The sequence below is a fragment of the Marmota monax genome, unplaced genomic scaffold (genome assembly GCF_021218885.2).
Source record: "Marmota monax isolate L192 unplaced genomic scaffold, Marmota_monax_Labrador192_F-V1.1 WCK01_AAM20220418_F8-fsc00041, whole genome shotgun sequence".
In the NCBI taxonomy this organism is placed as follows: domain Eukaryota; kingdom Metazoa; phylum Chordata; class Mammalia; order Rodentia; family Sciuridae; genus Marmota; species Marmota monax.
Genome location: NW_026695238.1, coordinates 4,011,200 through 4,035,313, shown reverse-complemented (window position 1 = coordinate 4,035,313; position 24,114 = coordinate 4,011,200). Strand labels below are relative to the sequence as shown.

The 24,114-nt window shown below is 55.6% G+C and overlaps 3 protein-coding genes across 19 annotated transcripts in view; all 3 read right to left on the bottom strand.

Annotated features, from left to right (window-relative positions):
* Positions 1-838: 838 nt before the first annotated feature.
* On the bottom strand, positions 839-7,942 carry Gmppa (GDP-mannose pyrophosphorylase A). Of its 6 annotated transcripts, none has more exons than XM_046439893.2 (13): positions 7,858-7,942; positions 6,989-7,049; positions 6,793-6,890; positions 5,749-5,852; positions 5,310-5,496; positions 4,942-5,001; positions 3,601-3,731; positions 2,485-2,619; positions 2,263-2,360; positions 2,060-2,106; positions 1,751-1,843; positions 1,411-1,579; positions 839-1,115 (listed from the first exon to the last, which is right to left on the bottom strand). In XM_046439893.2, the coding sequence occupies exons 2-13, from the start codon at positions 7,026-7,028 to the stop codon at positions 1,015-1,017; spliced, it is 1,263 nt and encodes a 420-aa protein (XP_046295849.1). In that variant the 5' UTR covers positions 7,029-7,049; positions 7,858-7,942; the 3' UTR covers positions 839-1,014. The 6 variants fall into 6 exon arrangements, with proteins under 6 accessions (XP_046295849.1, XP_046295851.1, XP_046295846.1 ...); XM_046439895.2 differs by having other exon boundaries at positions 6,989-7,043; positions 7,858-7,881; XM_046439890.1 differs by lacking the exon at positions 7,858-7,942 and adding an exon at positions 7,441-7,851.
* A 562-nt stretch (positions 7,943-8,504) lies between these two features.
* Positions 8,505-13,767, bottom strand: Spegnb (SPEG neighbor). The gene is made up of 5 exons (XM_058577568.1): positions 13,687-13,767; positions 10,345-10,466; positions 9,694-10,019; positions 8,931-9,072; positions 8,505-8,737 (listed from the first exon to the last, which is right to left on the bottom strand). Exons 1-5 carry the CDS (start codon positions 13,765-13,767, stop codon positions 8,599-8,601), a joined length of 810 nt encoding a protein of 269 aa, XP_058433551.1. The 3' UTR covers positions 8,505-8,598.
* Speg (striated muscle enriched protein kinase) overlaps positions 12,923-24,114 on the bottom strand; it is a 56,015-nt gene continuing 44,823 nt past the window's right edge. For all 12 annotated transcript variants that reach the window (XM_046439672.2, XM_058577440.1, XM_046439674.2 and 9 more), the window contains 13 exons: positions 23,782-23,850; positions 21,574-23,545; positions 21,143-21,274; positions 18,288-18,404; positions 17,946-18,113; positions 17,720-17,842; positions 17,379-17,546; positions 16,656-17,253; positions 15,895-16,134; positions 15,586-15,809; positions 14,665-14,740; positions 14,288-14,437; positions 12,923-13,964 (listed from right to left, as the gene is read on the bottom strand). In XM_046439672.2, the coding sequence (XP_046295628.1) occupies positions 13,772-13,964; positions 14,288-14,437; positions 14,665-14,740; positions 15,586-15,809; positions 15,895-16,134; positions 16,656-17,253; positions 17,379-17,546; positions 17,720-17,842; positions 17,946-18,113; positions 18,288-18,404; positions 21,143-21,274; positions 21,574-23,545; positions 23,782-23,850 (4,230 nt within the window). In that variant the 3' untranslated portion in view covers positions 12,923-13,771. The remainder of the gene's footprint in view (positions 13,965-14,287; positions 14,438-14,664; positions 14,741-15,585; positions 15,810-15,894; positions 16,135-16,655; positions 17,254-17,378; positions 17,547-17,719; positions 17,843-17,945; positions 18,114-18,287; positions 18,405-21,142; positions 21,275-21,573; positions 23,546-23,781; positions 23,851-24,114) is intronic.

Sequence of the window (24,114 nt, the reverse complement as noted above, 5' to 3'; positions counted from 1 at the left end):
CAGGACCCCCTCCTCCCTCCCACCCACACCCTGCCCCCCCCCCATTCTCTTCGGGTAATTAGATTCCTCTCAATTAGCAGATTACGATCATTACCAGCTCATCTGGCAACTAAGCTCCAAACCCACAGCTGGGGAAAGGGGGGCACTGAGAGGGGCACTTGGGGGTCATGGGCAAACATGAGAGATGGTAGGGAGAGCAGGACTGAGACCTGCGAAGGGCAGGACCAGGCTGATGGGAAGTGGCCAGAACTCCTCCCAGAAAGGACACCTCCCCCTGCACTTCCAGAGAGAGCAGCATTGGCTCAGGCCTGCCCTGCCTGCCAGGGGAGTAGGAGACAGAGATACTGAGCTCCAGGCGGGGGCAAACCTTCCTACACCTCGCCAAAAGCCAGGCTGGGAGCAGATGGGGCTGGCAAAGCGGAAAAACAGGCCAGCACCGGGGCTGGGCAGGAGCTGAGGAGAGCGGGCTGCCAGGGGTGATCAGCCTCCAGGGCTGTGGCTCCCAGCTCTGGGGCCCAGCTGAAAGGCTCACAACCCCCCACCTCTGAATCTCACATTGGGAGTCCAGGCCAGGCCCAGTGAGGAGAAAGAGGCAGGAAGGTGGGCAAGCAGGGGCAAAGGTGGGGGCCAGCGGGCAGGGGAGCCTGGAGGGCCTTCCTCCAGAGCAGTGCAAAGAGGCTGAGGCAGTGGGAGGGGGAGATTTACCAGGGCTCCAGATTCATTATTCATGAGCCCGCAGCAACGACTCCAATTTAAATGCTAATGTGGGGGGGCCTGACTCAGCTGCCCACCTCCTGCCCCCACCCCCAGCCCAGACACAAGTGGAGTCCGTGCTGGCTTCAAGGTTCACTGGGGTTTATTTGGGAGCGGGGAGGGAGACCAAGCCACCCACACTGCCCCAGCAGGTGAAGATCCTGACAGGCTTCATCTGGTCCTTTCTGGATAGGAACTGGCCAAGCAGGCAGCAGCCTCCAGGAGAGCAGGAAGGAGTTGGGAGCCCCTCTGCAGCCCCTGTCAGAGGATGATCTGGTTGGTGAAACTGCGGCTCAATTCCTTGTGTGGCAGAACAATCGAGTTCAGGATAAGCACCTCGGCAGGGATCCGGACGCGGCAGCCTGCAGTAGAGATGAGGGCACCAAGGGGAGTTCATGGGAGAAGAGAAAGGGGCAGGTAGCTAGGGACCCAAGGCCATCTGGGAGGGATCCCTCCTTGCCCATCTGTGGTCCTGGCCTAATGCCCCCAGAAATTCACATAGGGCCTGGCACACAGCAGGCACTTGGTAAGTGTCTGCTAAAGGAAGCATGCACGCATGTGCACACACGCACACACACACACAGGAACAAATATTCCCACAGACCTCTGGCATCATCTCTGGTGCTTCTCGAAGCCCCAGGGCCCAGTAAGTCATACCCAGGATGGTGATAGCAGGCAGCAGCTTGCCGTCTTTGAAGAGGCTCTCGCTGTCCATGCGGGCTCGAGGGTCATTAGGATTGGGGTCATTGGGGGTCCCCTCCACACGAGCCCAGCGTCCGACAGTGCTCCCCCAGCCCACGATACTGTGCAGAATACATGTGTGCTCCTGCCAAACAGGATGGTGCGAGGTGAATGGGCTGGGAGGCAGGAACGGGAGGGTGTGAGAGGGTCCAGAGGCAGAGCCTGTGTGGCTCACCCTTCTCTACCTTGGGAGGCAAGCTGGGTCCACCCCTCAGCCTCCCGGGCACCACACACTGCTGTGGGACCTGGTACCTACCTGCAGCGTGGCTCCATGGAGGACAATGCTCTCTCGGAGCCGCACACCTTCACCCACAGTCACCCCCTTCCCGATGGAGACATTGGGGCCTAGCTGTGGAGAGAAGCACATACCATGGGTCCTGAAAGGACCTACAGGTGCCCAGGTCCAATCCCATCCTAGAACACAGAAGGTGGAAGCAACCTGTGCAAGGCCCACACTATGGGCTCGGCAGAGACCAGCACCCTGAGCTCTGGCATTCTCTGCACCCCACTCCTGAACCCAAACGGATAGCACCTTCCTCTCTCTGGGGCTGGGCCCACCACTCACCACAGCTGACGGGGCCACTTTAGCAGTGGGGTGGATGTAAACGTTTCCTAGAAGCAGAAGAGAGGACCTGGGTCCAAATACCCCAAACCTTATCTAGACGGGAAGGGGCAGGGATTGAGACTCACCTCTGGACCTGAGGTCAGGAGTGGAAGCAATGGGGGACGGGGATGGGCAAAGGTTAACAACTGGGGCTGGGTGGGTACCTCGGATTCTTGGACCCCCTGATGTGTGCTTGGCCAGACGTTCTGGGTGAGTGATCTGGTATCGGCCCAGATAGAGGCGAGAGGCATAGAGAGCTGAGCTAGACGCCACAGAGGGGAGAAGCTCAGGGGCCAGCAGGGTCACAACCCCAAAGTCTCAACACCCCCTACCACCTGGTTCCCCACCCTCCAGATCTGAGGCACAGACCCCCCTGCTTAGCATACCCAGCAGACTTGATCTGACTCCAGATGCCATCAGTGAGGTGCACATAGATCTGGCCTTGCCCAGCCAGGGCTGAGAACACATCCTGCTCCAGGCGGATGGTCCCTGCCCCAGGCCATGAACCTGGAGAATCCTCCCTGGCAGAGAAAGGATGTTGACATCAGGTCCCCAGCTGAGCCCAGAGGTGAGCCAATGTGTCTCTCCCAGAAGAAAATGGAGAGATTCCCATCACCTTTCCAAGCCCCTCTCCAGGTGCAGGGGGGTTCTCTCCAAAGTGTGCTCACATTCAGGCCGCTTTCTCACCCGCCCTGCATTGGCTGCTCTTGCAGGGGAGCCCCTGGCATAGACCCGCTTCCTATCTCTACCCCGCGTCCAGAAGGAATCCCCCAATTTTCACATCCTCCTCCCCGCACACCCCTCCACTCACCCTCCCCTCACAGGATGGCATGAAACACAGGCAGACTCACCCCAGAGCAAGGCAGCTGGTGAGGGCAGAGACAGTCACAGAGAGAGGGAAAAAGAGATGGTAGATGCCAGCTCAGAGACAGAGAGGCCAGGAGAGATGGAGAGAAGCAGAGACACAGTGGGGTGAGAAATAGCTATGAGCAAATGATGTGAGATGGGGAGGTGGGCAGGGAGGAGAGGGTAAAGACAGGGAATCCTAGAAGGGAACAGCTTTTAGGCTTAGAAGGGGTACCCTGGGATTGGTAGGAAGGGCTCTGGGATACTACATCCCAAGGAGAGTCAGCCTGAGAATATGCGTGCACGCATGTGTGTGCTTATGTGCTTATGTGTGCACCTGCGTCAGTACTAGAGCACACCTGGGCCCAAGTGTGTTGCCGTTTGCTCTGAAAGGTGTCTCTGGGTCACTCAGGGCTTGAGAGAAATGGACCAGAAGGGGAGTGGGCAGGCAGTGACGGAGGAGGAACTGGGACGGATAAGGAAGAGGGACAGAATGAGGTTAGAAGGGGAGGGACATGGAGGGAGGCTGGAGATGACAAGTAGGAAAGGGAGAAGGGAAGAAGAGGGTGAGCAGGTTGAGATGGAGCCTGAGAGCCTGGCATGTGCCAGGGGTCTGTGACTGGGGTACTTGGGGTTACAGGGCGATGGGGCCTCACAGTTGCCCATCCTGCTGATTACGCTGGAAGACGTCCCGAAGAGGTTTCAGGGCTTCCGGAGAAAAGAGATAGATGCCGCAGTTGATGATGTCACTAATAAATGTGCTGGGTTTCTCCACATAGTGCAGGACCTAAGGACAGTGAGGGCTGGGTTTGGTAGTAGAGAGGACCACTGCCCAGCATGATCCCCTAAGACCCTCTCATTTGCAGGCCCTCCCTGCTGCTGCCAGGGTGGACTTGCTAACATGCAGCATGCATCTTGCTCTCACCTGACTTTACACCCTGAGATGACTGTCCTTCACCTTCACCTTCAAGATAAATCTGAACTGCAGGCCTTTCTCTCCTCCACCCTCCCCACCTCCTAGCATTCTGGGGCCAAAGCCCCAAGCCATTGCATGCCTGCCCTGGGATGTTCTTTCCATCTCTTCCTCTGAAAAAAACACCTTCAGAGACGCAGTTGACATTGTCAGTCCCTCCGTGAGTCCTCTCTTGCCAGTCCCAAAGTTAGTTATTCAGGCCTAGGCCCCAACCACACCTCACTGGTGGCACTGTGCCATTTCCAAAGGTTGTCTTGGATTCTGTCTTTCCCACTAGTCTGAGGGTTCTAGAGAGGCAGAGACTGTGCCTTTTGGCTCTGTTTCTCTCATATCTAGCTGGTGCCTGGTGCAAAACGAGGTATGCATGCCATGAGTGTGTGTTCATATATATGTTTTACATTAAAACAAGGTCAAGGGCTGGGGTTGTGGCTCAGTGGTAGAGTGCTTGCCTAGCATGTGTGAAGCACTGGGTTGGATTCTCAGCACCATATTCAAATAAAATTAATGCCCACTGACAACTAAAAAAATAAAAAATAAGGTGAAATAAAAGGGCTGTTGAAAGTGAGGCTCAGGGCAGGGAGATTCACAAACAGGGCCACAGCCCTCTGCCTAGTTGACTACACTCTCACCTCCTTAGAGGAGGAGCCACCACAATGTTCCCTGCCTCTGCCTTTGTACATACCATTCCCTGTCTGCAATGACTTCTTGTTTCTTCCTTTATCTGGACAAATCTAACTCAGTGTGTACCTTGCTTCCCCCAGGAAGCCCTCCCCACCTCCCACCCAGGCAAGGCTCAGTAGGGCCCCTTTTTGTGCTCCATAGCACCCTGTACATACATTGATTTCAGCACACACCCATGGGAAATAACTGTTACCCCTTCCCCCTAGCCAGCCTCTCCAAAAGCGATACAAGATGATTAATCAAGGGACTGCCCCTTATTTGAAAAGACTGGGGCCTCCCCATAGTGTTCTACTGTCCTCTGAGTCACGAGTAGATGCCCACCCAGCCCCCTCTCTGCTCTCACCTCATGTGTCTGTGGATTCTCAACGATGCAGCCATAGTTGAGGGACTGTGTTCTGTTAGCCTGAAAGATAAACACATCCGAGATAGTGACCTGCTGCTTCAGGGGGGCCAGGGCTGTTTTCTTATTCTTTCTTTCCTTCACCTACAGCACCTGGCACGCAGCTCTACCACTGACAGGCCTTCAGCAGGGTGAGTGCTGACAGCTCCCCCCACCTCCCTGCTTCTGAGCAGCCAAAGGGCTCAGGGTCACCAGTGATACCTTCGTTACAGCCGGGACAAGTACACCTCCCTCCCAACACACATTCCTATTCCAACTGTTGGGGCTGCCCCTGCTTCCCCAGCATCCTCTGGCCCTACCAGCTCCCTTACCGTAGTGCCAAGGAGTAAGAAAGGGTGGCGCTCGCATCTGTGAGCATCCAACATAGCACTCAAGGGGAAGTCAGAGCAGACGTCAGCATTGAGCACGAAGAATGCTTCAGGGCCTCCAGCTAGGATCTGGTCCCGAAAATGGTAGAGACCACCTCCTGTGCCCAGGGGGGCAAATTCCTGAAGGTACCTATTCCCAGGGACCCCAAAGCCAGCTCAGTGATATCTGATAAGACACACAGCATGAGCCAGGAAAGCTAATCTCCTAACCCCAGCCCCTGGGAGTACTCCTACCCACAGAGAAACTCCATATATCTAGGGAGTCGGAGGTGTCCAAATAAGAATCCTTCTAGCATGTGATGGTGAACTCTGGCAAATACTAACTCAACCCACTCTTATGAACTCAGAGGCCTAGAATATCCCCTTCTGCATGTACAAACACCTGATTGGAAGGTTGAACTCCTGCTGAGCAGCTTCTAGGAACTGGGTAAGGGCCTCATCAGGCTGGTAGAAGCCAATAAGCAGAATCTCCTGCATTCCAGGGACCTGAGGATAAGGCAAGAGGATGGGAGAGAAAATAGCTAATAGGAGGGAATGCTGGGAAAATCCCTGGTGCTGGCCTAGAAGTCCAGAGACCAGTTTCAGCTGGGAGCCCACTCTTGTCTTCTCCCCTGCACAATGAGGGAGTTAGAGGAAATCTCAGTTCAGATCTCTCCTTTACATTCCCTCACACACCTGAAATGGACTCATTCTTGGAAAGATTTTGCCTGCCAAGCTAATGCAAAGGATAATCCACTCACCCCACCGCCCTTTTTTCTTAACTGTCAGTCTAAACTTGACATCAGCATGAGTAAGGGTACCATTAATCAAGGATCAGCATTGAACTAGGCACCTTACAGCTTTGCCATCCCACAACAAAGTCGAGTCTCTATTTTACAGATAAGGAAACTAAAGCTCAGACAGGGTACCAAGCTTGATTGCTCCAGGTCAGTCTCACAGCAGAGCCAGATTTCACCCAAAACCTCGCCTATATCAATACTAAAATAAAGAAATGAGCTCTGTGGTGAGCAAGGCAATGAATTCTGTGCTTTGTCTTCATTAAGGATCCCCATGTGGGTTGGGGATATAGCTCAGTTGGTAGATGCTTCCCTCGCTCATGCACAGGCCCTGGGTTCAATTCCCAGTACCACAAAAAAAAAAAAAAAAAAAAAAAAGGATCTCCATGCTATGACTTTAAATTGTCCTTAAGATCCCTGTCTGATCTCATATTCCAAACTTCAAAAATAGGTGTGAAATCTGAGCAGGAAGAGACCAGATGAGAGACTAGAATAGGGAAAAACAGCGCAGCTACGCTGTACAACTTGAGACTTAAGGTCCCACCTTTCACATTTTTCCCCAGTAGGCAAAAACTATTGTTGGGAAAGGGGGAAATATAGCATGAAGGAGATCAGCAGGAAGTTTAGTGGGAGAGGGGAGCCTAGATTACCTGGGCACAGGCTTCAATATGGTGTTGGATCATAGGGACCCCAGCCACAGGAAACAATGGTTTGGGCACCTCAAAAGACAAAGGCCTGAAGCGAGTTCCTGGGAGAGGAGAGAGAACATTTCAGCCTCCTGCCCCCCTCTGCCCACTAACCACTGGAGCCCAACACCCCCCTCCCCACAGTCCCCTGGCTCCTCACCCTTTTGAGGGCCTCCAATCAGGATGACAGCTTTCAGCATGATGGTGAGTGCTACCTAAATCTCAAACCCCAACAGACAAATCAGGACCCTTTCTCACACCCCAAGTAAACCCAAAACCTTCAATAGCAACACTTAGCTCCCTCCCAAGATGTAAATCAAAGTTCAGTGTAGTCCATTCCTGGATACAACATCTCATAAATGCCACCTAGATTCCAGGTGGCCTTGAAACCTCACAATGATTCCCCACAAATTCTGAAATCCATACCTCACAACCTTATCTCTAAAAGATTTCCCTTTGGCTATAAACAAAATTGTGCAAACTCAGAAACTCAGCAGATTTCCTTCTCGAACTCAAATTTTAAAAAAACTGAAAACTCCATCCCAGTGATTCTCAAATTGTTGTATTCAGCCCTAAATCCCAACAGTGCACCGTGAATATTGAGCCACAAACCTTAAGTGGGCCTCGGATATTTAACTTCAATCCTAAGCATGAATTCCAAGTATTGATCCAACACTGACCACATTTGACAAACCCCCAATCCAAGCAAAAAACCCCTAGATGCTGAACATGAATCCTAAAACTAACCTCTATATGCTGAATCCCAAATCAGCATCCCAAACCTGAACCTACTAGCCCCCGGAGTCCCAATACTGACGACTGGTGCCGGATCTCCGGATTTGGAGGAATGACTGTTGCCCTCTGAACCCCACAACAGACTATGTCCAATAACCCTAGCTTCTTGTAGCTACGAGTTGTGAGACCAACATAGGCGCCGACCGCGGAGGGCGCGACAGGACCTCCAAGCTGGCGCTCGGCCTAGTGCCCAGTCCCAACCCCTCGCACCACCCCTTCACCGGCTCCCTTTACCACTAGCTCCCTTTATTTCAGCTTTGTCGCCCGCTACTGCTTGCTCCTTCCGCGCACGTGTCTTCTCGCAACTCGCGAGAACTCCTTCGTAGGGCCTGCCGGGAATTGTAGTTCCGAAGATCCCTCCCCTTTCTAACTTTGTGAGACCTAAGGAAAGCGGTGTTAGAAGTAGGGGGCAGAGCCCAGGGATCGAGGGGCGGCCTAAATGAGAAGAAGGAGGGGACCTGAGAAGCAGAGGCTGGAACCTAAGATTGGGACCGGAGCTGTCCCGGAATGGACCCAGGGACTGCGGCCAAAGTGGAGAAGTAGAAAGTGGCGGAAAGTGGCACTGGAGACCACCGAGGGAACGACCAGTCAAGGGAGGGGCGGGCCAGAGCTCGAGCAGCCACGAGAGGGTGGGGCTTGAGCCAACCCATGATGAGAGGGCGGAGTCATAGCTCCACTGCCGGTCCCTCTGGGAAGTCCCACGGTGAGAGTAATTCTATTTCAGGTTTACTTTCGGTAAAATGAAGCATGGACCAATCACTCTCCAAACTTCCCTTTGACTCCAGCATTTTGTGACCTTGGCCTGTGGGCCTGGAATAAGTGTGGGGACAGGGGGCGGGGGAGAGAATGGCGACGCTGAAGAACCGAATAGACACGGGGGGTCAGAGAGCAGCTTTATTAAGCAAGAAGAGGAGGGCTGACGGTCCCCACCCACCCCTAGGCTTGAAGCCAGGGCGAAAGGTTTGAGGGTCCCTTTCAGGCCACGTCCACGCGAGCGAAGCTCTGATCCATGCCCAGGCTGTTCTCCACGTACACTTCGTACTTGCCGCTGTCCTGAGGTGTGGCCCGGCGAATGGTCAGCGTCGTGGTAGTAGTACCGATCTCGAAGAACACCCTGGGGAAGGAGTGGGCAGAGGGAGGCGGGGCTGCGGGTCAGTTTACAGGAGTACTGGGTCCCGCTAATGAGCCAGCCCTGTTCTTTGCCTCCCAGTTCCTCTCCCTCAACCCTCTCCCAGCCGGTTTCTGGGCAGAGTTCCGCCAGATTCCAGCCCCAGGCCCGGCCCTTGTCCTCAGGTACTGGCCCTTGCCTGTCGTCCTCCTCGATGTCCTCCCCGTCCTTAGTCCAACCCACGTCTGGTGGAGGCTCTCCCATGATCTCCGCGGTCAGCGTTACCGTGGTGCCTTTGCGTGCTTTAGTGTTGTCCGGTCCCTTTTGAATCTTAGCGGGTACTAGAGGAAGGGGAGGGGAACGCGACCCCGTGAGGTGAGGTGGGACAGTGGCCTCACCTCTCAGCTAATATCCAGCTCTAAATACGAGGTGCATTAAAAAATTAATTAATTAAAAAACACGGTGCATTTAAACTCCCAGTGACATAGAACAAATCGTTAGTCTCTGGTTTCATCTCCTTAGCTGTTAAAGGGAACTTATCCCTGAACCTCCTACTTCAAGGGGCTGAAGAGAGATCAAAAGAGATACAGCGGGTGGAAATTTGGGAATGTTCACATATCTGCTGTGCTTAGAGGCAGATCTGAGTAGTGTAAATTGCCCTCGTTTGCGAGCCAGAAAACCCACTCTAACCTTGTTTATGTCTCTGCCTCGTCCTTTGACCCTGGGGCCTTGGAATCCTGTGATCAAAGCCCACAGCTGACTTCTCAGCCCGGGTGGGGCCAGATCCCGAGATAGGGAAAGATGTCCACTGCCAACGCGGTGATGCGAACCAGGCTGATAAACTCGCCAGAACCCTACCCAGATTCTGCTAGGCCCAGCAATTACTGCGAGGGTCTGGACCCAGCTGTAGGCACCCTCGGGGTGGTGCTGTTTGCGCCCTGGCTTGCGCGGAGGTCGCGTACCTTCCACGAGGATGCGCGCCGAGTCTGAGCACTGGCCGAAAGGGTTGGTTACGTTGATGCTATATTGGCCCAGGTCTGCTAGTTCGCCGTCGCGCACCACCAGTGCCACAACGTCAGGGTCCTCGAAGACGTAGCGGTACTTGGGCCCGTCGCGCAGTTCCTTGCCATCCTTGCTCCAGCGGATGAACGGGTCAGGGAAAGCCGAAATGCGGCAAGTCAACTTGGCAGCGCTGCCCTCGATCAGCACCACGTCCTTCAGTGGCTCGAGCACCCGCGGCGGCCCCTTCTCGCGCAACTCCTTCCTGGACCTACCCCGCGGGCGCGGTCAGGACCCAGAGCTACCATGACATGGCTCCTGCCCTTCTCCAACCCAGTCCTCCCTCACACTGTCTCCTGCCCACCCCCTTGGCCCACCACATCCATGAACAGGGAAATGGGAGTGGATAGGAAGGGGCTGTCCCTGCACTGTTAACCCTAATAAAATGATCCCCTTTTGCCAGCCATCTGGCTGCAACTCAGTAACCTCCCTTCCTTAAATCCAGGGGCCCTGGTGATGTCCTCAAGGGCACACCCCTACCCCAATTCAGGAAGCTACAGCTTCCTTCCTGTTGAAGGCTCGAGGCGGGTACCCTTCACCTGTGGCCTCCTCACCTGTGGCCCCGATAAGAGGCCTGGATGCGAATGGCAGCGCTCTGAACCTGAGGGTCGTTAATATCCAGGGTACATCCTGGAGGTGGGGCTGCTGGTTTTTTGGCAGGAGCTGCTTTGGACATCTGGTGAGTGGACAATGAACATGGGATCCGGATTGAGCCAGAAGCTCTTCAGCCCTTTTCCTGCCCGATCTAAACATCCTGGGGGATGGGAATATCTGAGGCTTCTCTGGGGAGTGAACTCACCCTGGAGGGGTTGACTTTGGGACTTCAGGAGACTGGCTGGTTGCAAGCGGCCCAGAGCCCTTCTGATGGCACAGTAAGGGTGCAGGCAGGTAATCAGCCCCAGGCCCTGGTTTTATACATCGCTCTCTTCCTTGCCTTGTTTGGGGTGATTGCCTCAAGCCCCCCCGGGACCCCAGCCCCCGCCCCTTGACCCAAGCAGGTTCCTTATATAGCCTGAGGATGCCTGGGATGCTGGCTCAGCTGCTGGTACAGGCCCAGGAGGGGAAACTCGAGCGGCTCTGGGTACACTATATGTCAGCACCTGGACAGCTGGACAACTGGATGCTGCCCCATCCCTTCCCAGGACTGGGGTATCCATCCCACTCCCTGGGGGACCAGTCATGGTCCCTAGCCAGAAAGAGACTCAGCTCACCGCTGGAGCAGTTGACACTCAATTCAGCTTCCATGTAATCCCACATTTGTGCTTCCCACATGGTAGGTTAAGGGGGTGCAAGTGTTTTTGTGGGTGTCCCAGAATGAAGCCAGAGTAGCCTCGGACTTTGTGGTTCATATAGCCAATCATGATAGGGCTAAGTGGCTGTCAAGACCAATTGGGAAAGGCCTTACTCTTCCCCTACCCCCACCCTTACCCCAGGAGTCTGCGGTAGTCATTTCTGCACTGTGCCCCCTGGTGGTAAATGGAGGTAAATCCAGAGGGGACAGGAATGATTTTTGAGAACAACCTCTCCCATGACATTGCCATCCCCACTCACTCCCCTGGATATGACAAGGTAGGGTTTGGCTGATCTGTGCGGTCCTTGGAGATTAGTACTACTACTGAGTCCCCAACCCTAGGTCTGCCATGCCCTTTTGAGGCTTAAACCAGTGCATAGTTTCACCAGACTATCTGGGGTGAAGGGGTTCACATAAATTCCTCAGGGGCATGCCTGGAGTTCAGTCTATCAGTGCAGGGGCCCAGGTAGGAGCATTGCTTCCGTTAATTGTAACTATCTAACCAGGTGTGGAACATTGTCCCTTTCTTTTTTATAATTTTGTGGTGCTGGGGATGGAACCCAGGGTCTCATACATGCTAGACAAGCTCTATCACTGAACTACACACCCAGCCCACACTGTCACCTTCTGATCAGAACAATTTTGACACAGCTCTACTGACATACATTACCTTTGCTCCTCCAGGTTTGGAATAAACAGTTCACATGCCATTTCCAATGGAGATGGGAAAGGAGCTCCAGATCAGAAAGGGGACGGGGAAGAAATTTTACCATTTATCAAGATATGAGTTCAGGCACCTCATTTTTATACAAAACATTTGCAGCATGTAGGAGATTGGAGAATCTCACAGGCAAACTGTATATCTTCATCACTAAAATGACAAGTGGGCAAGGCGTCTCTCGCATCCCTTCCAGCTGGTTTTAACATCCAGTTAGTTTATGATGATGGGGCTTGTCTCTTCCCTGTGGTTCTGAGAAGCCACAGAGGCTGGGCTGGGCTGGGCAAAGGGCAGTTGAAGCTGGAGCCAAGGGGCCCTCAGACTCAATCAATAGCACGACAATGCCAGTCTCTCTGCTCATGGTTGGAGGCTTTGTTCCTTTTACTTTGCCAATAACAGAGTTTTCAATGGGAGAATCATCCTTCTAGACACAAGGAAGCCTGGCTTCACTCTCCCTACTCATTCCAGGGCAGAGCAGCTCAGTTCTAGGATCAATAACCATTCTGTGGCATTGCAGGTGAGTGGCCAGAGTCAGGGTGCCTTAGCAGACAGCAGACCTAACTTGCCACGAGGACCAGAAGGTCCAGGCTGGTGTGTCAAGTACCCACAGCTGCTCCATGTGTTCCGCTCTGTCTGTTAACACTGGGAGCCTGAGTGAGGCTGGGGCTTGTTCGGGTTTCTCCTGTAGCTCTTTACACAGCCTCCTCTTGCCAATCTTCAGGATGAAACCCCACTATCCCAGGGCACAGGACCAGAGTGAAGGAAGCTGAGCCAGGACTGGGATAAGCTAGTTCACTCCAGAGCCAGCATTCCTCAAGTTATGATGAGGGGACAATGAGCAGAGGTGGGGTTACCAGAATCCAGTTAGAGGTTGTGGGTGAGGGGTTCAGTAGGATTGGCAGCTTTCTAGAAACTATGGGTTGAGAAGCAGACTGTAGTCTCCCTTCTCTCTAGGAATAAGGAGGGATAAGGGGCCTTGAGGATCAGGGGACAGGGTAGGAGGTCCCAGGGTAAGAGCTGGTATACCCTTGAATGTGTCTTCAGTGGCCCAGAGAAGGACAAATGCCTTTGTCCCCAAACTCAGTCCCCACTAGCCAGCCCTCCCCAAGAGACCACACATGGGTCCTGCTGCTTGCCGTTTTTATTTTCCTTGTGACAGACAGACAGAGAGCTGCACAGACAGCTGGATGGCTGGGGGAATGGTCAGGATAACATGAGCAATAGGGATTGGATGGAAAGGAAAACTTCATAAAAGTCAATAAATAAATAAATATGAACAGGAAAGGCAAAGGTCATGGAGGGACAGTGGGGACATCCTTGGGCCAGCAGAGAGCGCCCAGAGCTGCATCCGCTGGGACAGAAGGACTGCTTGCATGGCCACTTGCCTGGGGCTCTCAGCATTTCTCTTCTCTGCTTCTGGAGATGCCGCTTCTGGCCCATCCCTCCCCTCGTCCCCCCTGAGTTTGCTGTCCTCTCCTCCCACCTTGCTGCCCTCTCTCACACCCTGGCTCAGAACTCCTGGTACTGTCTCTGTGTCCAGTCCCTGCCTCACTGACATTCTCAGCCTGTGTCCCTGACACCTGGGGCTCCTTCCTTGTCTTCCTCTCCAGACTCTCACCCTCCTGGATTCTCCCTGAGATGCAATATGCCTCCCACCCCCAGAACCTTCCTAGAGTCTCTCTGCCTGTCTTCCGTATCTTCCTCTTCACTTCCTCAATCCCTCTTGTCCCTCTTTCTGTTCCCACCCCTGCCCAATGGGGTCTTCTGCTCTGGCTCTGGCTGGGAGTGGCATCAGGCCGAAGCCCTAGAGCCTCTATCCCTGCAGGTCCATGAGGTAATAACCCGGCCAGATGTTGCTGCTGGTGGTATCCGAAGCCCTGGGCCCACCCGGTTCAGCATGGGCCCTGGAATGTCCCTTGACATTGGTGGGAACCCCAAGTTGAAGCCCACGGCCAGGCTGTGGTCCATGATGCTAGGGGCTGCCAGGGTAGGAACGGAGCAGCACCTTGTGGTGGGTGGCGGCCTCAGCCCTGCGGCGCCGCTGCTCGCCCAGAAACTCCTTGAGTCGGTTGGTGGTAAAGGTGAGTGTCTGGCGGCGCAGCTTCATCAGATAGGCATCCTGCAGCCACGGGTGGGCCAGGCAGTCCTGCAGGGAAGGCCGGCTCCTGCCAGGCCAAGCCAGGGACAGTGAGCCAGAACTGATGACTCCCGATGTCCTCGGGCTCTGTCCTCCCCCAGATCCACATGTCAATCCTGATTCCTCCACCATGTGGGTGATACTGGACAACCCCAGAACTCAGTTTCCCAGTGTCTGGAATGAGGCTGGCGATTCTGCCTCTCAAAGGGCTGTTAGGGACTTTAAATGGAGAATAATGCGACTGCCCAGAAGCAGAAACAGGAATATACTGTTAAGGCAGGTGGGACCAGGGCAGTCTGTACCCAGGGGCAGGTAAGGCAGAAGGGGTTGGCAGGTAGGGGGCCCACTTACCAGGGATGTACTGAGAGAACCTTTCGCAAGAAGAGGGTGGCACTCTGGGATGTGTTGGGGTATAGCTGGAAGGCATCAAAACGGCCCCCCACAATCCGAGCCTCTGTTTCTTGGGGGTCTGGCTCATAGAATGGAGAGTGTCCACTGAGCCTGTTTTAGAAGACAGATAAGTTGAAATAGCCCCAAATCTGCCACTCATTGCTTTTCTACCTTAGTGGACTGAGGGTCAACTCCCAGGCCTGGGGGACATTCATGTGGGGATGCTGGGGGGGCACAGTACCAACCTGTTCCTAGGGATGTGCTAGGGAGGCAAGACAGGAAGGAGAATGTGTAGGCAGAAAGAGAGAAGTGGCTGGAGCAGGGCCCAGGGAACTTACATGATGTAGGTGAGCACACCTGCTCCCCAGATATCTGTGGCAGAGCCAATGGGTTCTCCCTTCACCATCTCAGGAGCTAGAGGAGACAGAGGCCAAGCTGACCCAGCTTCCCAGTGACAGGGGAGAAGGAAGAGGCAGGGAGGTTCTTGGGGGTTAGAGGAGCAGGATAATGCTCAAGTCACCAGACTATGGGGACAATCACAACAGTAGGCCTTAGATATTAGCAGACAGGACAGAAGCAGGAGTGGCTCCCAGGAGAGATATGGGCCATCTGAGGAATTAGCCTGGACACTGAATGATGGAGGTCCCCAGAACTCTAGAGGAGTGGAGAAGCAGGGTCATTTAGCTCCCCTGGATCAGCTCCAAGGTAGGACTCCCATTCAAAAAGAGAGTGGCCAACACCAAGATTAAAAGCCTTTGAAACCAACCTGGCTGGCTTTAATCCCAGGCCTGCCCCTCTTAGCTATGGGACTCTGGGTGATTTATTAAACCCTCATTGTCTGGTCTGTAAAGTGGGGCTTGTAGAATAGCTCTAAGGAATAGAGATAATAAACATCAAACATTTAGGAGCTAGCTGAATGGCAGCTGGTTTTCCTTATTTATATAAATAATAATAGATTCTTCTGTCTTTCTAGTCTTAGCAAATCTCACTTCTACCATTTATAACTGATTGGACAAACACTTAAGTTCAGTGTGTTTCTGTTTCCTCATCTGTAAAAAGTAGGTAATACTTTGCCAAACTCCAGGGCCATTGTGAAAATCAATTTTAAAAATTCACGTTCAGAACTTAGTTCATTGCTTGCATACAGTAAGCACACAATCAATGGTAGATATGTATGTGAAGTGGGGTGAGCCCTGGAGGCTGCACCTTTGGCAGTACCCAATCCCCCCCCACCCCTAGCTGGCAGCTGGTCCCCTCACCCATGAACTCCAGCGTGCCCGTGCGGTGGCCAAGGGGTCGCAGGGCCTGGGGGTTGTAGGGTTGGGCGCTGCCAAAGTCCACAATCTTGAGGGTGTTGTCAGGGGCCAGCAGCAGATTGTCCGGCTTGATGTCCAGGTGTAACACGTGGCGGCCATGGAGATAGTCCAGACCTTGTAGCAGCTGCACCACATAGGTGGCCACGTCATCTTCAGAATACCGGAACCTGGGGGTGGCAAAGGCCAAGTGGGAGATCTCCCAGCCCAGCCTCCCCTGCTTTTGCTCCCTGCTGCCCCAGAAAGTCTGGCTACCTGTCACTGAGCCCACAGAGGAGTTCCCGGTTGCCGCAGCTCTCAGCAATGAGCACAAGGTACCGAGGGGTGATGTAGGCCTCGTGCAGGGACATGAGTCGCTCGTGGTGCAGTGTCCGGAGCACTTCGTATTCCTGCAGGACTTGCCGTTTGCCCTCTGCTGCATATGGCACAATCTTGGCCACAAATGTACGGCCTGTGGCATTCTCCCGGCATGCTCGCACAACACCAAAGCGGCCCCTGTGTGGGTAGGGGGACACCACAGGTTCAGGGGCATATTCCTTGTGAGGACTAAGGGGATAAGAATGCAGTGGGTTCCCCTGTGGGCTCTAGAGCTCAGTCCTGGGAACATCCACCTCTGCATTCCTGGCTCTCTACCCTGGGCAGCTCCCATATGCTCTCCAATCTCAGCTCTCCTCCCACCTGTGGGATGGGTGATGACAGTAGGGTAGTGCCTCCTCTACCTGATGAGGATTGACAGCATGTGGCTATCAAGCTCAGGACGGCACCTGGCACATCTGAACTCACAACTTATTTTGTGTTTTGCATGCTGGGATTGAGCCCAGGCCTTGCACATGCTGGGCAAGTGCTCTGCAACTGAGTCACATCCCCAGCCCTGAACTCAACAGTTCCAAGGACCTGAATCTCAGCACCTTTCCCCAAGGCTGGCCAGGACAGTCTGCTGGGCTCTCCCTGGCTGTGTTCCCTACATCCAACTCTCTCCCCGTTCTTCCCTCCTTCCCTTCCCTGGTCCTACTTGCCTGGCTTTTTCTTCCAGGAAGGTGTAGGGTTTCTGAGGGAGGCCCTGTCTCAGAGTAGTGCCCTCTGGTGTGGGGGACCTGGGGGGGCCGCCCCCAGGGGAGCTGACCACCTCTTTGCCTGGGCTGAGGCTCCGCACAGTCACCTTGGTGAGCTCAGGAGGGGGCTCAGGGGCTGGGGGCTCGGGGGCTGGGGGTGCAGACACAAAGGAAGTCACCATATACAGAGGAGTGGAGGAAGACGCTGGTTTAACTGCTTGAGGGGTGGAGGTTGGAGTCCCTGTCCCAGTGTCAGGAACAAAAGACTTGGGCTCACTTAGGGTGACCTGGGCACTGGGTAGGGTGGGCTCTGGTTGCTGAGTGGCCTGCAGGCCCCTGTGCTTTCGTGGGGGGGTTTGGGGTGGTGGACCCACAGCCTTGAGTGACGACCAGGCTTGGCTGGGGGGCGTGAGAGGGGCTGAGGGGCTGAGAGAGGCTGACTGGGGGGCTGGGGGAGCTGGGGTCAGGGTCAGTGAGGTAGGAGAGTCAGGAGGCTGGGCCCTGGCTGGCCCTGAGGTAACAGGGGCATCTTGGTGAGCAGCAGATGGCCGAGCTGAAGAATCTAAGAAGAAACAAAGAAAATCATCACCATGTGTCCTGGGGGCAAAGCCACCATGCTCCAAGCGAGGGAAAGACCCAGGACTCAGGCTCCCCTTCTTTCTCCTGTCACCGCCTCCAGCCACTGACCTTGAATGCCCCTGACGAGGACCTTCTCAGAAGGGTTGCTGAAGGGGCCCTGCCCAGCACGGTTGGCACAGGCCACGCGGAACCTCACAGTTACACCAATGGGCAGGTGTGTCACGTTGTAGTAACAATCAGGGATGCCTGAGCTCACGGGGTGCCAGGTAGACTCCCCTGTGGGCAGCATAGGGGCGGGTATAAGGCCACAGAAGGGGAGGCCCAAGCTCCAAATACTGTCTAAGAACATGGGAAGGGACCTCTGGGTAAGCAGGACACTTGCCTTCCCAGACTCCCCTTACTTGCCACCGGCCACCTTCCTCCCCTCACCGTCCTGCCCTGTTCCTCACCATCCACCCGCCGCTCCAGTGTGTACGTGCAAGGAGCCCGGCTGTCTCCCGGCTTCCACAGCACCAGTGCCGTGTCCTGATAGGTCTGGGGCACCTCAGGAGGAGCTAGTTTTCCTGGGACACCTGGTAAGAGGGAGAGAGGCTCAGTGATACTCCAGCTAAGGGCCTATTAAGCCCCACTCCACTGTCCCCATCACTCCCCACTGGGGCCCTGCCCCAGACTCACGGGCCACAGCCACAGTACAGGAGCTGGTGATGCTGCCCAGGACGTTGGTGGCTGAGCACTCATACAGCCCGGCATGTCGCTTGCCCGCCCGGGGGATGCTCAGCAGCTGCCTTCCATCTTTGCAGGACACGATGACCACCGAAGGCTCTGACCGAAGGGACTGCTTGTCTAGGGCAGGGAGGAGCAGGAGGGGGCTGCTGAGTGAGGCAGCACATGTTGAGACCCCTCTCCTGTGCACATGCCCCTGCCCCCAGCCTCCCCTGAACCATGGTCACCCCAAGGCCTGGCCTCTCCCATCTCCTGCATTTGAGTTTCTGGCAGCAATCCCCATAATCTCCTTACCTTTCATCCAGGAGATTCGGGGAGCAGGACAGGCAGCTGGCAGGCAGAGCAGGGTGGCTGCCTCCCCCTCCAGCAGCACCTGGTCCTTGAGTTTGATGTGGAAGACTGGGGGGAAGTCTAAAAGGAGAGCAAAGACAGCCAGTGTATGCAGGCCCCGGGCCACTTTCTGAGGGAGGGGTGGGTGCGTGTTGTGAGCCCTGAAGTGCTGCTGCATGGAGCAGAGTGCAAGGCTGTCTCTTCCCACCCAGATGTGGGAAGGGGAACTCAGTCCATGCCTGAGAATTTTCTCTGGGGTGAGCATCACTTTCCCCAGGCCCTCAGCATGTGCAGACTACCTTTTCCTTGCAATGGTTATTGAAGATGCGTGGGACATACCTTGTATTTGCAAATCACTTAGAGCAGGGTCTGGAGCTAAGTGCTCTATAAGCATTTGTCAGATAAAATAAAAACAAATAGTGAAAAATGTTAACAGTTAAGATTCTGCACTGCCCACTCCTGGGCACCACAGGTAAGTGAGAAGGGAAGGGAAAGTAGGTGGTGACCTGATCTGAGACTGAACATAGATTCTCCCATCAGAATGCAGTCTCAAAAGACCTGAAGTCAACATATCATGAGCAGCCCCTGGAAGTATGCCAGCCTTCTTGCCCCTGTAGTGTCAGACTCTTAGACCTTCCACTTCCTCCTTTAGGTCAACTAAGCAAGAAGAACTTTTGAAATGGCAAGAAACACCATCCTAGCCAGGCATGGTGGTGTAAGCCTGTTAAGATCACAAGTTTGAAGCCAGCCTAGGCAACTTATACTCTGTCTCAAAAAATAAAAAGTGCTGGGGATGCTCAGTGCTAGAGCGCCCCTGGGTTCAATCCCCAGTACTCCCACCACCACCAACATACACACACAGGAGTATCTATTTGTCTTTGGGTAAGTCATATACTGTCTCAGAAGCTCCATTTCTTATCTGCAAAATGAGGAAAATAATAATAATACCAAGCTCAGAGGGTTGTTGTGAGAATTAAGAGACTCATACAAAGTGCTTAGTATGTGTCTGGCATGAAACAAGTACTCATAAACATTCTATTATGGTGTTCTCTTGGTAATATGTCTAGCAGAAGAGCCAGAAGCAGAACTCAGAAAACAGGCTGTTTCAGCAAAGCAGAGAAGTTGCTTTACCATGGACCGGTGACCTTGCCTATTGGTTTACCGTGGACTGGTGACTTTGCCCATGATCCTGGGGCCAGGATCTTTGCTCCAGTGTAGTTGGCCTGTGACTACTTAGTGCCATGAGAAGCTAGGTTTGTGATCCTTAGAATTTCCCTTTAGAAAACCCCCAAATCTTGTTCTGACCACAGGGGACGAGGGGATTTTTATCACCTGCGCACAGAGACCCATGGGAGCCCCGGCTCCTGCCTGTCTGAAGAAGCAGGAGGGAGTGTGAGTGGGGATGAGCAGGCAGGAGAGGAATACTTAGCGGGAGTGGATGGCCAGGATAACAGCCTGCACTCCCCTGACTGCCTGTACCCATTGTTCCCCTCTGAGGCTCCAATGTAATGTGAACATATTTTCATCAACAGCTGCCTCCAGACCAAGTGGGCAGGAAGAGAGGTGAAAGGTGACCTGAGCCAGTGCTGCCAGCCCTACCACCATTCCCCCAGGGCCAGCCCTGGTTGGTGAAGTGGACACAGGACAGGCTTTTTCCTACTGGGAGAGGATGAGGTCAGGGGACACTGCTGGGCAGGGAATCAGCTGCACAAGCAAAACGGAGAGGGAGGGAGGCCCCAGGTGGGAAGGGATCAGCTGTCCCCAGTCCTCTCTGCTGGATGTTTTCCTTCTTTCCCCCTCCTGTTCCACCCTCCCCCCACCAACTGGCCTCCCTCCCTCCCCTTCACTCAATACCGGCTGGACACAGTCCCCTCAAGCCTAGCTGAGGCCAGGCTAGAGCCATTCTGAGCAGTTCAACCAGGAACTGGGCAAGAATGGAGCTGGTGGCTTATAAAGATCATGCACAGACTTGTTTGGTGGTCGGCTCCCGTCTTTCCTGCTGGTCTGGAACACTTGGCATCCCAAAGCCTTTGCTTGCTGTCCTTGAGTAAAGGCCCTTTTCCAGGTAGGGTGACCCTAGGTGGAGAAAGCCTCTCTCCCTGCAGCCCCAGTACACTAGGGCAAGAAACAAGCCAGTGCATACCCCAGGCCCCCTCCCCGCCAGCAAACAGCCCTGAAGACTGCTTTTCCTCACAGATGTGCCTTCTGTGGAAGGAAGGGGCAAGGAGGGCAGCCAGGTGTTCCAGGCTGTAGAAAAATGGAGAATTGGGGGCACAAGTAAGGCTGGGAGACAAAGTGTTTCTTTGAGTGTACACTCAAGTACACACACTTGAAGGTGGCCATGGGGGCAGTCAGGAGCTCAGGTTCCTTCAAAACCATACCCAGGTACAGAAACCTTCTAGAGTCTCCCATGAGAGAAGAGGCTAAAGAAAAGCCCAAATCCAGTGCTCCGAAGCCACTCTGGGCCCTGGCTGCAGAGGGTCACACAGTTCAACTCTGGCTGCTCCACTTACTAGCTCTGCCACTTGGAAAAGCTACTTAGCATCACATCACTAAGCCTGTTTCCTCACCTGTAAAATAGGATGATGACAATAATTGTTCCTAAACAATGCTGCAGCACTGAATGAGACAGCGGTTGTAAAGTGCTTAATAGGACACTTGGCTTTGCTAATTAATGGCAGCTGTTGCTATGATTATCCTTGTTGTTTTCCTGACTCTAGGCCCCTTCCTTGGCTGCCCAGGCTCCTCACCTCCCACCCAGCTAGGACTGCTCCCTGGGGCGGGGGTAGGGATATGCTCACCCAACAGGTCTCTCTTACCTGACTCACTGGGCACATACTGGTGACCCAAGTCCTCTTGGACACTGGCAGAGAGGTTTGGCTGTGATAAGCCCCTGTCCTTCCGCATCCGCGAGAAGCCCCAGCGGAGCCTGCTTCGGCTTTCCCCTGGAGCTGCGCAGACCCGGGCCTATGAGCGTTTGTTTACCCAGCCAGTACCAGCTGGCTCCAGCCTCCCTGCAGCCCTCAGCCCAGAGAAGTAGAAGATCATCTAGCCCCTGCCTTGCTCCGTCCCAGCCTCGGCCTCTCAGCCTCCTTCTTCTCTAGCACTGTCAATTCCACCCTCAGGGCTCCAGCACCTCTGTAGCCTCTTTCTGGGGTGTCCTCAACCCCTCCTCCTAGAGCTTCTTTCCGCATACCCCAACCTCTTTCGCTCTTGGAACCTGCTCGCCCCTAGCCTAGCCCTTCCTCACCTGAGGAGCCCGAGGTGGCGCTGGCCTCAGAGCCCAGAGACTCAGCGGAAGGAGTAGTGGCACCGGCCTGAGAGGCCAATTGGTTGTGTGGGATGCCAAGGCGTCGCAGACTCTCGCCTTCGGAGGTGGCCCTGCGCAGACGTCCGAAGAGCGGCGTGCTGCGGCCCGAGGCGCCTCCGGAGTCCTCGCTGCTGCCGCTGCGCTGTAACCTGCTCGACAGCCGCTCCAGCGTGGAGCTGAGCCTCCTGCGCACCGCCAGGACCGGGGAGCCCCGCGCTGAGCTGCCGCCCTCTGAGCTCTCCCCGTCTCCGCCTCGAGCCTCCCAGGCCGGGTGGCGCTGTGAGGGCGGAGTCCGCCGCAGCTTCTGGGACAGCGACAGTGAGAGCCGGCGGACGAGGCCCGGCTCCCCGACAGCCCTCAGGTCCTGCACTGAGCGCGAGCGCTCTGGCCGTCTCACCAGTTCCAGCGGGGTTCCCGCCGGGCTGGGCCGGTACATGCCATCCTCGTCCTCGGCCCCGCGGAAGGGACCACGCTCCTCTGAACGCGAGCGGCTCAGTAGCCGCAGGCCCCGCGACAGGGGCGATTCGCGGCTGCGCTTGAACTTGGCTTCGAACACCGCCTCTGACTCTAGGTTCTCAATGCTGCTGCTAAGGCTGCTGCCTGGCCTGGGGGGTACCGTGGGGACCCTGGCTTTCTCGACTAGCACTGGGGGAGCCCTGGGTGAAGGCAAGCGCTTCTCTGGGACTCCTGGAGGCGGGGAGGCCACCCTGGCGAACACGGCCGCGTGGGGTTTGGGCTCTGACGAGGGCGACGGGGGGCTCTGTAAGGGCTGGGCGTGACCGGCCAGCTGGAGCGACTGCATGATCTGGGCATAGGGCGTGAGGGGCAGCGCTGGGGTTTGCAGAGCCACGGGGAGCTGTGCCGGCCTGGAGGCTCGGCCTGGTTCTGGCGTGGGCTCTGGGGCCTTCTCGGGGGTAGGCAGGGGTGCGGAGGGCTGGGAAGAACCACCTGGCGTGGCAGTAGCGGGTTCCTTAGGTTTGGGGATACTAGGTTTGGGAACGCTGGGACGCGCGGGGCTGGGCGGCTGGGCCTCGCTGAGGGCAGACAAGGAGGGAGACTCCTGTAGCCTGCGGGCCCCAAGCCTGGCTACAGGGATTTCGAGGGGTGCCCCGGCGCGGCGGTGCCGCCCCCGAGGCTCCGCCTCTCCCTGCGAGAAGCTGCTGCTCTTTTGCAGGCCCCGCGTCTCGGGTGGCGGCTGGTGGTGTGGCGCTGCCTCGCTGGAGGCAGCCCGCGCCATTCGGGGGTCGCGGGCACGGCCTCCCAGGCTTTCCAGCAGGGGGCCCCTGAGGCCGCTGACCTTGCCGTCCTCCGGACCTCCTCGTAGCAGCCGCTGACGCAGCGCCTGCAGCCTCTGGGCGTACTCGCCCTCGCCCAGGCCTCCCCGGGCCAGGCGGGTGGCTCCCGGGCTGGGGCTCCTGCGCTGCGGCAGCTCCACAGACGCCGCCTTGTGCAGGCCCCGGCCCGGCTCCCGCGGCCCAGCCCGGGGCAGGGCGCTCTCAGCGGAGCTACCCCTGCGGAGCTCTCCCCGCCTGGGACTGGACCCAGCTGGGGGCTCCTGGCCTGGAGAGGGGAGGGCCTGAGGGCTGGGAACCTCCTGGTCCTGAGAGGGAGCCCTTCCCAGCTCTTGCCAATCCATGGGAGTGGCAGCACCAGCCTCTGGGGTTCCCAGGGCCTCATCCTCAGTGGGAATGTCTGTGAGGGACACCCTGGAGCCAGAGAACTCTGGTTGCAGGGGGCGGGGAACAGTGGGCAATTCCTCCAGCTCTTCCTCTTCCGAGTCCGAGGAGGATGAGAGCCCCCCACTGGGGGGTGTTCTTCTGGGCATGGCCACCCACACCCTCTCTGGGGGCGCCCGCAGCAACTCTGGGATGGGGCGCAGCACCAGGTGGCATTTGTAACTGATCTGTGAGCGCTGGAGACAGGGTGCTAGAGTCAGACCTGAGGGGCCCCCAGGCAGGACTGCCACCCCTCAGGCCCACCTCAGCCCTGGAGAAGGAGGCCTAGGCAGGCAGAGGGGCGGAGGCATAAGGAAAGCCAGAATTGAGACAACACACACAGAGGAGCAGGAGGTGAGGGCACACACGGAAAACAGACCAGATGAGAGAAAATTAGATGGTGAAGGAACAGAGGCAGGGCTGAGCCACTCACCTGCCACCTCCGACGTGACAGGAAGAGCTTCAGGTGATCTGTGCTCACCTCGGCTCCCTTTGCCTGTGTCTGCAAACCCAGGAAAGAGGACCTGAGGGTCAGCTCTCTATTAACCTAGACCCTCAAGGTTTGGCAATGGAGAGACAAAGTCCACTGGGGGTTGAAGGCATGGAACGGCAGCACTGAGTCTGGGCTCCTGAGGGTCCTCTTTCCCTTTGATCAATCAGGACAACTACCATAGTCAGGGTGCACACTTGTGGACAAACTCCCTGAATCTAAGGGGACAGGTAGAAATCGGGTGGCTCCCAGGAATGGCTTCTGAGCTGATACCGG